We start from the raw sequence: 14,444 nt of genomic DNA on the forward strand, positions 1-14,444 counted from the left end.
GATCTGTTCCGCATTCACAATCTCATCTCTTCCAAAGGAAGATTCAAACGCCAGTCCTATCACACATTGTTCTGTACTTCATGACGGGTCGTTTTAACAATCCTCCGCTGGCATCACCGGCCTTCTTCCCTTCCTCTATTCCCGGCTCATCTCCTTCCCATTACCCTTCATGTCCGCCTCCGCTCGCAACATCTCCAATATTCCAACTTGCTGCCCCAGCACCGCTCTTCCCGAAGCTTCATTCGCTCCTGCCCGGACTACCGCCTTACCCCTCCCTGGACCTGTGCCCTTGGAGGATGTCTCTCTAGTGTTAGACGACGTGGCGACGCCTTGGTGCGCAGTTGGAATCGCAACCGGAATCGGAGCTGGAGCTGGAACTCAAAGACGTCTGATGCCCGCGACTTGGTAACCTTCCTATGGGGGGTTACAGGCAGGGCGGCCACTGAGTTACAGGCGGAATCAAAGCATGCTTCGTAGAAGGTGTCGGAGGTGTCAGCAACGCGGGTGTGATGGACGCTGGTATCTTGGCTGGCTACGTGTGATTTGACGCCTGTGCATGAGCAGGTTGAGGGCTGGAGGGTTGGTAGGTCCAGAGTGGTCCTTGATTTTCGTAAGGAAATTGTCGTTGTTTCGGCAGAAGTTGACATAGTAGACCAGGAAAGGTCTATCTTCGTCGGTAAAGTGAATATGGATGAGCATCTTGTTGTGATGCATGGGATGAGAGGATAGGCGCGCCGAGAGAGGTTCTGTGGTTTCACGTTGGTGTAAAAAAGTACTGACCATAGAGCAGAGTCTGGAAGAGACAAACCAAGCAGAAGCAGAAAGGACACGAAATGCTCATCCCGGGACCCCTTTCTGTGACCACGATATTAATGCTCAGCGAGTCTTGGTCTCCCTTGCCGCTGGAACCGAAAAGACGCTTCTCCATGATTGGAGCGCGGTGTTTCTGCGTTAATTCAATCAGTTCTTTCCTACAAACGAAAGAAACAGCTGCTGCTTAAAGTCAGTTCTGAGTTTTTGATTGGTCTGTGCCGTCTTGATGAACAATCTACAGACGAGCAATCTCGCACCTAGCTGTGCGAGATTGCTTACCTTGTCACCTTTTCGCTTCAAGCAGTCATTCCTCAGCAGTGCTAACAATTTTCGGTCTTCATTATTATTATTCCTTCTTTCTACATTCCTATGAACTTGCTTCGCACGATCCGCTCGATTTAAAAAGTCCCATGTACTCAAAATGGAAGTGCTAACGACAACATGACAAGATGGGCGCATATCTGAAGATGAATCCTAGTTCGTGATGCTTGAGGACTCACCTCTACCATCCTAGGATCCCAGAAGTTGGCCGAATCTTCAACGCTCCTCCCGGGGGATTAGCAGTGTTAACGATGAGACACCGGCCTTCCCCACTGGTCTCTTCTCTCATCGACGTTTGAGTACCTATATTTCGGTCAGTTTCCACAGGTCAGAGTTTGGGGGGGGGCTCGAAACTTACGATCGATACCTCTCATGATGCGTTTGCTGGTCCCTAGCATACTCGTACTCGCCATAAGCATTCTGTGCATAGTCGTGATGGTCTTGTTGTTCCCGCACGCTATGGTAGCCGTGAGGATGCGCTCGCTGAAAGTTTTCTCGGCCCGTTGCATTGCTGTGTCTAGGTCAGTACTTCTTCAAGATTAACATAGTAGCGGCTTACTTGTAGCTTTTGTCCCTATATTCCTGCGCCCTAGGATCTAATCGTTCATGCTGATGCGGAGGCAAACCACCCGTATGCTGGTCGTAGTAGTTTCGCTGTTCTTCGTCCATGTTTTTGTACTCCCGTTTAGCGGTAGCAAGGTCTTTCTGGTATGCGCCGCGTGCAACGTCTCTTCCCTTTGTGCTGGCACTGTATTGGCTATGCAGTTTCTGTCTGTCGCTACCGCGAGGGAATTGATATGATCCATGGTTGTGCTGACCGTCGGGTCCCAATCCCTCCTCTCGGCCGTAGCGTTGAGCATGAGCTCTGTCGAAGTTCTCAGATGTACCTGCATACTTTGGAACCTCTCTGAGGAAAGATTCTTGGTCTCGATCGCGCGCCGGTTCTCGGTTTGTACGTCCTCGCCTACGGCCTTGTACTGAGTAGCCATCAGCGTCCATCTTGAGGGCAAGAAAAAGGAAGAGTCAATAGGTTCTGACTGTGCCTGCGTTCTGGAAAGTTGAGTATACTGAAATCGTAGTGCCAGGGATCGAAGAAGACGTTATATAGGGGAAAGAGACTCGCGAAAAGACAAAGGGTTTTCTTAGGAAGTCAAGTCACGATGAAATGCGAGTGTTGTTGCTCACCAACACTATCTGCGCAATGGATTGGATTTGGTCACAATGAAACACGAGTGTTGTTGTTCACTGGCACTATGTGCACAATGGAGTGTACTCTTTCAATGCTGAACAATGCTGAGCAATGATGTCTCTGGTCCAAGCCTGCTGTTGTACCATCTCCCCACCGTGCCCCCAAACAAAGACAATCCCACTATCCGCAGTCGCCGTTTGTACGAATGTGCGCTTCTACTGACCAGTAACCCGTACTGTATGGCTATCAACATTCTTGAAAAATGGTACACCTTAAAGGCCATTATTTCAATATCACCCCGCGGTATTCCGAGGCACTTTTCTACAGAAGCATCATTGGTTGTATGCTGAGGACGACGAACCGTAGGATGAAACTCCACTGTTTAGCAGCCGCTTAACAACTGCTGCGTGGCTAGCTCTGTCGACACTCTCTATTTTTTTCCGGTCTAGATCAGGGGTCACGTGAGGTGCCTTAGCGTGCCAGATCATATAGTCGCTCTTTCCTCTGTAGCTCCTACTTCGCGTTTTGACACTCCTCATCGTTTGTCTTTGTATGTCTTGGAGGCAAATAGGACTAGCTGCGGAAAAGTGGTGTTATGCACAAAGTGGAAGACACAAAGAGATCTGGAGTGCCCCAGCTCTGATCGTTCAGCGGTCTTTGTTCTTAAAGCCTCTTGCGACTCGTCACTGCCAGGATTTCTTGCTCTCTGATTTAACAATACCTCAATACCTCGTCCTGGGGCCCAAACCTCTTACTCTTACCCCAGCGCAGACTTGTAATCTCTCCATCTTAATCGGGAGACCTGGTTACAACATCCTCGACAACAACGGCTATATTCTCGTTCCCCCATCACGCGCTTGACACCTATACTTGAAAGGATCAGTCTCCTGCCATGGCGAAAAATTGTGCGCTAGAATGGCTCGCGCCAGAACTTCAACTACAAATCTTGTTCAACGCCGGTACTCCTGACGATCTTCACGCTCTCATTCAAGCATCACCTCGTCTTTACCAAGTCTATCTACACAACAAGGACACGGTTCTATCATCTGTGGCACTTCGACAGTTTCATCCGGCCGTGGCCTCAGACGCCTTATTCTTCGCGAAGATATCGCAGCTCGAGCAGCCTTTATCAAGAGACAAGGTCATTGAATTGTGCAAAACCTATCCAAATGAGCTGCCAGAAGCAACGTCCATTCCCATATCTATTTCAGTGGCACTGTGCAAGCTTGCTAGCAATGTCAGGTTCTTCATTGAGGACTATGCCCGAAACACTCTGCCCATAATGGAGGGGCTGGGTCGATCTCTAGACCTCGAAGTCTTGCCGGAATACTGGCCAGAAAACCCTGTCTCATACTCCCAACTTTCAAGCTCCGAGACTGGGAGGCTTCAGAGAGCGTTTTGTCGCTTCGAAACTTATAGATACCTTTTCGCACGGTGTTCCTCAGAACTTGACCATGATCTTCGAGAATGTCCTTCCCGTCCTTCTCTGACTCCAGCAGAGCAGGCGAGCCTGTTTCTTCAGAGGTTCCCAGACTTTCAGGTTACTGAGATCAACTGCATTCGAGACTATCTGTATCGTCGACTGCGAGGTATTTGCAGTCGACTTGAGGACATAGCGGTTGATACTCTTCCACCTGAGACTTTCCACTTTGGCCAAGATGGTGATGTCGAGGCCGCTGAGTGGGCATCCGGAGTGTACCTTTACACTAATAACGGGAAAGCTTACCAGAATGATCACCTGGAACATCTGATGTCACTCGGACTAGCTTACATCCGCCGAATCTTTGAATCGACTGGTAAGGAGCAGAACGATTTGTTTCTTCGCGATATTCATCGCGATGTCATCCGACACTTGGAAACACAGTTTATCACGAGGGCTCTCGAATTTCTAGGGCCTAATCCTGCCCGGGGAGATATACCTTTGTTGGCGAAGACAGATCCACCTTTCGTGTACGAAATCAACCCGGATGTGGAGCTGGATACTCCTGACGCTTGGCAATGGGCTCATCCTCGTGCGCCACCGTTCAAGCTCCAAGAGAGCACTCTGAAGGGTCTAGGAGATTGGGGCTATGTTTTCTGGGATTATGATAGACTTCATGTGTCTGGTATCCTCACGAGAAGGTAAAGTATTTTTCTATACTGCTGGTTGAATCAAACTGCTAACTTCCATCTAGTCGAGATGATGTCCGGAAGATTGAATTCGACGAGTTCCAAGCGGCAGACGGCCCGAGTGTCCAGCAGCGCTTACTTGGAGCACCTGATCCTTATTCTTCTGCTGAAGAGGACAGCGAATTCTTGTAAAGGAGCTTAGACGTTAGGCATGTTGGTGAAGAAGTTCAGACCAGCGAGATGTGAGATGTTAGGAAATGAGTATGCGAACTTTCCAGCATAGTTCATTGCGCAATAGGTGAACAATAGTACGATATTACATAGTGGCATTGCGAAATACAAGCGTTCGTCCGCACTTAGGCCATTCTACAGCCGTTTAAGGAGATGAAAGCGTGGCGGCGTCGCAGCGGTAGTTCCCAAAAGTCCCGGCGTAGCAGTATCTCTACTAGAGACATTTAACAACTTATTTTTCATGAACTACATCGCGAACGATCCATCAATAGAAGGTTTCATCTACCTGCCGTTCAAGAACCGATGCAATATCTTCCGAGACCACATAGAAAAATCTCCCATCCAATCGCACCGGTGCCATCTGAAAAGTCTGATCTGAAAGCCCCTTCCCCATGAATGTCGAGCTGATGAGCAGTGATGATTGGTGGCCGTTATAGGTATGGAGTGTCGCGAGTGCAAGTAATTGTCTCTCGAGAGGTGGCACGGTAGAGATTCTCGGCTCGCATATGATCGCATTGCGAAGCAGCAGTACCTTGATTGTATCAGGGGGAAAGGCAAGAGCGGGCATGCAATTGGTGTAGTTGCCTGGCTGATCATGGCTGATGTAAGGGTAGATAGTAGGACACTTTGGGTGAAATGAAGTGAATTGAAGCGGCAAATGTCAATATGTTACGAGGGTATATATGCTTCTCAGGAACCTCAAGTGGCTCAAGCAGCACCCGCATAAAGTCTACCCGAGATCAACTTCCCCGAATCAAACGTCTCGGCACTTCCCAAGGCGATATGACCCACTCCACCTTCCGCGGAAACATCCTGCACCTTGACTTCCACATCCTTCAGGAGCCTCGCCCTCTCCAAGCCGTCCAAAGTACAGCCTCCGGGCGGGAGGTCAATGTACGGATTGTCTCTCGTCATCGTGCTCACATACCCTAGGATTTTAGGACCACGGGCCATGTGTTTGGCAACTGCACCGCCTATCCCGCATAGCAGGAGTACAGTCGAAGCGATGAGCAAGATGGCCGCCCATATCTTGTTGCAAACATATATGTCTGTAAAGGTCGTCACCGTAGTCGTAGTTGTGTTGAAGATTCCCATATAATTGATGTCAAAGGAATCATGATTGAGAGCAGAAGCGTTGCTCGGGAAATTTCCTGTCTGATACCATGGTACAAGGCTACATTGCCAATAAGTATTGAAGACGAGGGAAAACCGTTCGCTGAACAGGTCGGCAGACAATCCTTTGAGACTAACGCCGCCGCTTGCTATCGACGTGGACAGCGAATTCATTGTGGGGTCCGAGATGAAATATTCTGTAGGTGTTGAACTACCAGGGTGCTCACCACTGCCGCCCGACATGGGCCAGTATGTCTCCAAACCAGCAGCCCCAATTCCGTAAACCAGCGGCGTGTAGCCGGGCGGACGCTGATCAAATATTGATCGGCGAATCTGTGTGACGCTGCAAGAGCCATCATCGCATGTTATGTTTGATTCAACGCTCGAACGCGTCAAAGTGCAATTGGTGATGAATGAGTCATCAGACTCAATGTTAGAAACAGCGCTGAAATTCACACCCCATGGTTTGACCGAGGGATAAGATGTCTGATTGGGGTAGAGCAGCAGGTTTCCCGGATCATCAGTGACAAAATTGAGAGAGAAGCCTCCACGTGATGTCCCATTTACTAGCGTGGAGTCTGAAACGGTTGGGCAATCCAACGCCATGTAGAGACACTCCACATAGAAATGGTACGATCCGCTCTTCCTGATGCCGTCGATAGGCAGACCAACCAACGAGGAATATGATGCGTTCTCGGGGAAGACGCGATACCACCCGTCGGCGTCGCTCTTACTTGTGGATTCCAGTTTCTCGATTGTTGGGATTTTCACGTTCGACCAGGTATCCACAGCCGAAGCTTGGGTAGCTGGTGGGGTGAAAAGAGCTGATAAGTAGAGAGCATTGGTGGAAAAACCGAGTGACGAGATGACATCCGCGCCTTGAGCGAGGATAGACACCGATTCGGGGCTGAGATATGAAACATTTTGAGTGGACGAGGTTGGCTGTTTCCCCAGTCCAAGTAGTCGGAGGGAAGCCTGGCCTCCCAGCGGTGATAAGGCCCACAGCGCGATGAGACCGATTCCAAGTAAATCGAAGGTGCGAAGCAAGAATTGCAATTCAGTACCAAAGATAGTCAGACTACCCATCAACTGCTCCAGTGTCTGGGGCGGCGGCATATTAGCGAAGGATGTACGTTGAAAACTCATTGAAGTAACTTACACCCAACTTTGCTCCTCGCTCAGCTTGAAACAATGCGAGCGACCTCAACGATCTTCCAACAATGGCAGCGAAGAGAATTGGAAATAACGTAGGGCCCTATTAGAGGTCAGGCCAAGATATATGTTGTTGACAGGCTCCAACACACTAAAGTTGTAGCAGCCTTGACTCTGTCTCCATCAGTTGATATCGGCGAGCCCGACATGTGTATCGCCACTAGGCTCACGGCTGTTTTTGTAAGTCAGCGAAGACGGCTATTGTTGGACTCATGGTACGAGTGCTGTGCGCTGTTTGAGACTTGCCTATAAACAAAAGCGGGATCAGGGCAATGAGTGTATCAATTGCCAGCGATCCTACTTTTTTCCAGCCCGTCTTCCTCAGGGCCTTGGAGGTTTGAGGCCAGCCTTTGACCACTAGCGTCCTGTTTTGCGATTGCCCTTCAGCACTGTCTAGGCCATTCTTGACTGAAGATGATTTGAATGAGCCGACTTCTGACTCGATTGGCAGCAATTCAAGGCGAGAGGCATCATCTTTCAATGGGATGAAATGGGTATGACTTCGAAAACGCTCCATATCCGGCACGTTATAAAAGGGCTATGCGGTATGGTCGACGCTAAGAAGTTATACAGCTGACATCCGGCTTGGGCAGGGGACGTGAGAAGAACGAAGAATAAGAAGACCCATGTTTGGGACGCAAGGCAAAGAATTGATAAAAGCGATGATGGTGGACATCAATGCCGATTGCACTAATCAGCGATGCATGCCACTTGGAGCTTACTCAGAGTGGGTGTGGGTGTCTCACGCAGAGGGGGGGGGACCCTCTAATCTTTTAAGCTAGAGTGGGACAGTCCCTTTCGGCCATGTCCGGTTGAGAACAGTGGTAATCTAGAGTCTGACTCAAAGAGCGCTGCAGATTTGTTTCAAGATAGCGCGATCTCAGCTTGCGGATGCGACGAGCTGTTGAGTTCCCTTAAGCGCGCATCGGGTCCTATCCCCATGGATGGTGCGGTGTGGTGTACCCCTGGTGGTGTCTGAGCTGAACTTCGGGATTTGGGACGTTGCAGGGGAAAGGTACACTATTGCAAATGGCAAGATAATCCAAATCTCAAATCACACACCCGAAATAGCGTCAACATCATGACACTAAGATCAGCCCGTGGGTATGTAGGTCGTCCTAACGCCGTCTGCCCGAGGTTCCGTGTTTCCTGAATCAGACTCTAGCTGTGTGGTTTGTGGCGATATGCTGTGTGCTTCACCCGCTCATTGGTGTGAAGACTGTGACTTGCCCAGAGTAGATAAGCTGTATGCACCTCGCCGTCGGAACACGGCAAATCAGCCTGTAAAGAGACGCCAATCTCGCCAATCGGCCATACTTCTGCATCTACTTTGGTCTGGCTCATGTTGTCTCGTAGACTCGTGCGTCCCAATTCTTCAGGAGCGATTGATGGTGTAATGAACGCACGAAGCACAGGGAACTCGATGATAACAATAGCACAGAATGCTTCCGTCATCGGTCGGGTTGTGTCATCGATCGGGTTTATTGACTATCAGGGCAAACGGAAGATGCCAACCATTTGATTGCAGCGACCTGTCGTACTTGCCTGGACTGTCAATGTCCTCTCCCTATCGTGCTCCCGGCTATGGGGTCGGGCCGCACATCAGAGCATCCAAGGTGGGTGGAGTACATTTCATTATGGTTGGGCAATTCATGGCGAGTTGACTTATCGATAATATACAGACTGATAACCTGAATCAATATCATAGCCTATCGAGTTGGGTAAAGTTTTCATGTAAATGGTCTGGACCCGTCTAATTTAGTGTGCAATATCTTGTAGGGCTGACGAAGAACAAACTTCTGGTTCTATGGACCACCAGTCCGCACACCCATTGCCTATGCAACAACTACATTACAATGGAACCAAGCGACAACGATATCGAGCTGTCAGAGGTCTCTAATACCTTTGCGACTCCATTCAGCGTCGTCGCAAGGTCCGCAAAGCACACACGAAATGCAGCAACTCGAAGGCCAGCGGTCCCACCAAAACCCTCTCAGAACCGACCTGCTCCCCAGGTCCAAACCATAACAACTTCAGACATTCATTCGTCGCTCGTTACAATACCTACCAGTGTTACAAAGAGATCTGTTAGCGCTGGTGTGATGGATGAAGAGAGAAAATCGTCAGAAGACTCCTCTTCGGGTGTCTCCTTGCTGCAAACACCGAATGCGGGGATCGGCTTCTCCCAAACGTCAGGAAAATCCCTAAAGAGACCAAGGGCTAAGACCTCTCATATCCATGAGTACATTACCACACGAGAAGGCAACTTCGTTTGTAATCGTTGCTCAAGGGTCTACAAATCCACTGGCGGCACAGGGGCTATCGCCCGGCATTTGAAGAAAGCACACTCCATTGATCCTACGGCTAGCGCGTTAGCTGAAAAGAGAAAACGAGAGGGAACAGCGATAGATGCAGCTATAATTCGTGGAGCAGAATTCAATACCAGGGCCGAAGAAAGAAGAAAAGAGGAACCGAAGGAAATGAGGGAGCTGAGAGAAGAAAGAGAGGAACAGACGGGCACTACTCTCAATAAAACTACCCTGGAATATCTATATCTTCAATGGATCATGAGCCAGGGTATTTCTTTCAAGCAAGTCAGGAACAAGGCATTTCGGACCTTCTTGGAATACGTCAATCCAATTGCCAATCGAATGCTTCCGGACTCCGAGTCCACCTTGAAAATACCTACAGATGGTCTTCTCGCCGAGGAAATTAGTGGAAGCTGAAAAGGCTGCTGGCTGGCTGAAGCTCGAAGCCGAAGCAGACACGATTTGAACAACGTTGGGCACCAGAAGGGCCGCGTGCTTGGCGCCGGAACCAGCTGCTGCTGATCTACAAGGATTGAGATTCGAAGCAGTCATTGGCTCTCCAGATTGTCGTTTGTCATGGCTGGCAGCTTGGTAATGGTGTTGGTAACAGCATTGTTGTCTCTGTTATTGCTGTTAGTAGGCTGTGCCAAGACAACAAACGAGGTGCTGAGGATGAAATCTATCAATTGGTCATCAGCTCATCCTCTCAGCATGGCAGCAATGATAATCTGAGTGTTTCTTAGACATCAAGATACACTCCGTTCTTTCCAGTGTTGTTGCGCTTGATCTCCGCTTTCTCCGTTATATACCCGACATGCCCGGAATCCGGCTTTGCCACTCTGGAGTCGACTGCGCTTCTTTTGCCGTCCCGCTTTGGCGGACCTTCCCACCAGATTGATGGCATAGCCCGACAATCCAGCTTCTCTTGCAAAGCGGGGTGGGCGTTTCGGATACGGGTTACTCGGTTCTTGACGTCGTTGTCTTCCCGACGGGAAAGGTGCTTGTTGAAGCCTTTAATCCGCTCATCGTCCTTAGCCATGCGCAGGCAATAGGCCGCTAGCCACCCACGCGCCTCATCAGGCCTTTTTGGGTTACTGAGGACAGGTACTGAAGACTTGTGTGGGTGGAAGTTCGTTTGACTCGAGAGCTTGATACCAGCTGTAGCCATGACCGGCGCCGCTACGCTGATTAGTGGTGATAAGAAGTTGTTCGATTCTCTACGAACGAAACTGCCGGCGCCTACAACGGCGAGGGGGGGGGGGGCACCAGGGGGAAAATTCTCACAAGCGAAATGCTCACTGAGTCTTTTCAACAAGTCGTGGTGATCGCGACAGAAGCTGACATGGTAGATCAGGACGGACTTTTCTTCATCATTGAAAAGAACACGTATGTTTCCTGATTTGGTCTACAATTCCGTGCGCTTCGTGGAGATAAGAAGAATACTACAGCCCTACCGAAGCATATACAACATGAGCAACAAAGGATCGGCTAGCTACAACAGCAAAAATGGCTGCCCAGGGGTTCAAACCTTTGGATGTATTAGCACTTGTTATCACCTTGACTGAAAACGACGAGACAGGGAATAGGAATGATACACAATACAAATGTTCTTTGCGGTCGTGATTCAATCGATAGACAACTTCGCCAGCCCTCTGTCCAAACGCAGACAGTCGCTTCGGTGAATCAACTCCCATGACTTTGCTCCGCCTCATCCTTATTACCGTCGCTCGTTCGGCCATCTCCCTGGGCCTCTACCCTTTGAACTCTTAGCTCGCTTCGCTTGGTTTAAGAGTTGCTGAAGGGCTCTACTTTCCCCGGTTGCTGTTGCTCTCGTTCCCGCCGCTTCTGCTTCTGCTCCTTCCTGTCTCTTGCCTCCTGCTCCTTCTCCAAATTCTTCATGAGCGCATAGCCCGGTTCTCCCTCCTCTGGCGGCTTTTCATACCATGGGAACTGTTCCGCTAGATCCTGCAGCTGCGCCTGAACGTCGCCTTTAGCATCACGTACGCGGCTTGCGTGAATGAAGATGTTTTTGTGCTCGCGTTCTGGGAACTGTCTGTTGAAAGCTTTCGCGAGAGGGGTTCCCCAACCTAGGCGTTTCTGATAGATGAGGAGCCAGGCGTGTTGTTCTGCGGGGCACTGGGGAGTGCTGAGATCTTGTGGTGAAGCCATTGGTGAGGGAGGGCTTGGCAATTGGCAAGCGCATGGTGGAAGCGGGCTTGATATGTCAGGTTGGGGGTAGATGTTAGAACCAGCTGGAACATTGGAGAGGTAGGCATGAAAGTTGAGGTTGAAGCGGCACAGAATCAAGTCTCTTACATTCCATCGGCATCTTCTCGGTTCTTGAATCGATGTCATGTTCTTGTTACTCCCCTAGATGATGAAGGAACGCGGCATTTTGATGTTCTTGAACCTATAGCATCATTTTTATCCACTCGTCCGTGGTTGATCTCCTGAGCGTACGACTTTGAACATTGGTCGTCGGGTGTTGCAGCAGTGGGTATGTTTGAAGATGGATAGCACGTATGAATCGATACTTTTAGCCTTCATCGAGGCGGAAGCAGTAAGACTCTTGGATACAATCAAGCAGATGTGTGCGTCTGTAGCCATGAACATGATTTTGCGGCTGGTCCCACCAATATCCTCTTGACTTCCTCTATCTTGAAGCCAGAGGGCAACACAAGTCCATGTTGTGAGGTGAAAGAAGTATGATCACTGCAGGGTACCAAACCAGGAGGTTTTGAAATCTCGTAAGCTTGAACATTCCCGACGCACACTCACAAACATAGACAGACAAAGACGCCGCTCACACTTCTTCTCCACCAGCCCTCACTAGCGGCCCGCTAACCTTTAGCGTCCGCAAGAATCTTTCTACATATGAGCAAGGTACCTCACTTTCTTTTGACATCCCTCATTGCCTCCAGCTTGAACTACTACAATTACCTATGGCAACCGACGGTGCAACTATGACCTTCTTCGCATTCCCTCGCGAGATACGGGATCTCATCTACACATTCCTCACCCCAAAAGACAAGACCTACACCATCACCTCCGCAAACACCGTCGCACTTGCAAAAGCCTTTTCCACTCTCGCGCCCGACCTCGGCATCATCAACACCTCCAAGACCGTGCAATACGAGATGCTAGAGACTCTCTGCCCCAACAACACGTTCAGATTCTCGTTTCCGGGTTCGGACACTAAAACCCAATCTATGGACCTTGAGCTAGCAGAGCTCATGACACATATCGAAATCTATATCGACCTTGAACACTTCCACTGGGAAAGATTCCGAGTAGGACGGCACGATCACGAGATCCACGGCATTAGCGGACAGGTCTGCGAAGTTCTCCGCGTTTGGAACGGTCTTTCCGTTAGACGTGAAACCTGCAGAATCACCATCAAAGACGGCATTTCATTCATCTCTCCGCTCCTTCGACTGCCGTTTTTGGACGCGGTCAAAACTCTGGTCGGACTTGATACTCTACTGATCATAGTGCTGAAATTCAAATGGGATCTGAGGAAGCTGGGGGCTGTCTTGGGGCCAAGTCTTGGACCTAGCACTGTCCACTATAGGTGGCCTTTACTCGAATATGTCGACAGGGATTACGGTTGCATCAAATTTCACCCGAGAAGGTCCCTGGCTGAACGGCTTGAACAGGCTGCCGGTGAAAATATGGCGCACTGATCAGCGATGGTGGCTAGCAATTGCGGGGCCGCTCAACTGGCAGTTCTAGAGAAGGCAGACTTACGTTACAAGACTGGGTATTGGTAAAAGAATAGTTGTCCCATTCATGCCAAACACGCATCACATGGACAAACAGAGCACACATAAGCTGTAAATCCAGTGGTTAGGCCGTCTTACGCTGGGAATAGCAAGTCTGGATAGTCTAAAATAGAGGGCTGAATAGGCATATTCTTGAACCTCAGTGTAAGAAAATTCCCATGCTTATGGTATAGATCTGAAGTGAAATGACTGTGTGAGTGGGGGTGAGTGGGATAAGGAGTATGTAATGGCTCTGAAGGAGATTGAATCGAATGAAAAGCCACTTGCAGATACAGAATAGGTATCTACATAGCTGGTAGTAGACATATGTCTCCTACTCATTGACAGGGGTACTGACAAGGGCATGGAATAGGGGCATAACATGCGACCCACTAATGCCCAGTTACACTGTGGCCGATGGCTACAATCATGTGCGCACCGGCCAAACCCCCATACGCGCCACTAATACTGAAGAAAGCCCCCATCCAACCCCAATCAAAATTACACTTGTCTGGTTCCGTTCCATAACCGAACTCAATAGGGCGCGGCTTCCAGCGTCTGGAGACACCCAGGTAAACCTTGTCATCAACGGGGCAGTCGTAGACCAAGAATTGTACCACGGCCATCATGTCTTCGAGCTGAGTCACCTCCATCGAACCCAATCGGGCCCTCATGGCTTCTCCTAAGTATAAAGTTGCGAACATCCAGACGCGATAGAAAGCGGAGATGAACTCCTCGCGTGGCGGCATCCGAGCATCATCGGGCGACACGATGCGGTTTGAAGATGCGCCCCGCGTGGACAATGTGCCGGCATGGTCGGCTTTCTTCGCGTTGGAGATGAGCGCCTTGTTCCGGACCAGGATCGCACGGTAATCGCCGTTGCTGTAGGCGGCACCTCGATAGCCTCTCTTTTGGTCTCTCAAGACCGCGTCTCGGGCCTCTTGTTGGATTTCCAGAACGCGACCGGTGGCTGGACTTCTTATGCTAAGGTCGACGCCGCGGATCCTGTCTTGGATATCTAGCAGCTCCATGGCGGTGGAGATACCGGAGATTCTGTCATAGATGACTGCGCTGGAAATGGAGGCTGCGTTGAGTTGCCAGATCAGGTAGTGTTTGCGGCAGGTGCTGTTGAGTGCGGTGATCGAGGAGGGTTTGTCGAGGTGCTTGTAGATCGACGTGATGAGCTCGGGAGGCAGGTCTGCGATTGTTGTTGGATTCCTGGGCAGGGGAACCGCAGTCTGTGGGCTGGACATTGCGGCTCACTTTTGCGATTGAACTCTTGGTGGTGTGTATGAGATGTGTAGAGCTGTCTGGCAGTGCCTTTTGTGGGTGAATGGAAAATAACTGGGTCTCTTTGTAACTATTTGTGATTGAGGGAAGGAGATG

General features: G+C 49.9%; 7 protein-coding genes across 7 annotated transcripts; 3 read left to right on the forward strand and 4 right to left on the reverse strand.

The window, feature by feature from the left end:
- Positions 1 to 135: 135 nt before the first annotated feature.
- On the reverse strand, positions 136 to 2,133 carry HO133_007750 (uncharacterized protein; the record flags this gene model as incomplete). The annotated part of the gene is made up of 5 exons (XM_037298620.1): positions 136 to 371; positions 781 to 971; positions 1,093 to 1,107; positions 1,493 to 1,645; positions 1,694 to 2,133. 5 exons carry the CDS (start codon positions 2,131 to 2,133, stop codon positions 136 to 138), a joined length of 1,035 nt encoding a protein of 344 aa, XP_037155956.1.
- A 1,082-nt stretch (positions 2,134 to 3,215) lies between these two features.
- On the forward strand, positions 3,216 to 4,624 carry HO133_007751 (uncharacterized protein; the record flags this gene model as incomplete). The annotated part of the gene is made up of 2 exons (XM_037298621.1): positions 3,216 to 4,444; positions 4,498 to 4,624. 2 exons carry the CDS (start codon positions 3,216 to 3,218, stop codon positions 4,622 to 4,624), a joined length of 1,356 nt encoding a protein of 451 aa, XP_037155957.1.
- A 747-nt stretch (positions 4,625 to 5,371) lies between these two features.
- On the reverse strand, positions 5,372 to 7,505 carry HO133_007752 (uncharacterized protein; the record flags this gene model as incomplete). Its single annotated transcript, XM_037298622.1, has 4 exons — positions 5,372 to 6,877; positions 6,936 to 7,031; positions 7,081 to 7,160; positions 7,235 to 7,505. 4 exons carry the CDS (start codon positions 7,503 to 7,505, stop codon positions 5,372 to 5,374), a joined length of 1,953 nt encoding a protein of 650 aa, XP_037155958.1.
- A 1,339-nt stretch (positions 7,506 to 8,844) lies between these two features.
- Positions 8,845 to 9,714, forward strand: HO133_007753 (uncharacterized protein; the record flags this gene model as incomplete). Its single annotated transcript, XM_037298623.1, has 1 exon — positions 8,845 to 9,714. The coding sequence occupies one exon, from the start codon at positions 8,845 to 8,847 to the stop codon at positions 9,712 to 9,714; it is 870 nt and encodes a 289-aa protein (XP_037155959.1).
- Positions 9,715 to 10,036: 322 nt separating this feature from the next.
- Positions 10,037 to 11,466, reverse strand: HO133_007754 (uncharacterized protein; the record flags this gene model as incomplete). The annotated part of the gene is made up of 2 exons (XM_037298624.1): positions 10,037 to 10,702; positions 11,107 to 11,466. 2 exons carry the CDS (start codon positions 11,464 to 11,466, stop codon positions 10,037 to 10,039), a joined length of 1,026 nt encoding a protein of 341 aa, XP_037155960.1.
- Positions 11,467 to 12,239: 773 nt separating this feature from the next.
- HO133_007755 (uncharacterized protein) lies at positions 12,240 to 12,980 on the forward strand (the record flags this gene model as incomplete). Its single annotated transcript, XM_037298625.1, has 1 exon — positions 12,240 to 12,980. One exon carries the CDS (start codon positions 12,240 to 12,242, stop codon positions 12,978 to 12,980), a length of 741 nt encoding a protein of 246 aa, XP_037155961.1.
- Positions 12,981 to 13,450: 470 nt separating this feature from the next.
- HO133_007756 (uncharacterized protein) lies at positions 13,451 to 14,311 on the reverse strand (the record flags this gene model as incomplete). The annotated part of the gene is made up of 1 exon (XM_037298626.1): positions 13,451 to 14,311. One exon carries the CDS (start codon positions 14,309 to 14,311, stop codon positions 13,451 to 13,453), a length of 861 nt encoding a protein of 286 aa, XP_037155962.1.
- Positions 14,312 to 14,444: the final 133 nt, after the last annotated feature.

The sequence above is a fragment of the Letharia lupina genome (genome assembly GCF_014066315.1).
Source record: "Letharia lupina isolate WasteWater1 chromosome Unknown contig_4, whole genome shotgun sequence".
Taxonomy (NCBI): Eukaryota; Fungi; Ascomycota; class Lecanoromycetes; order Lecanorales; family Parmeliaceae; genus Letharia; species Letharia lupina.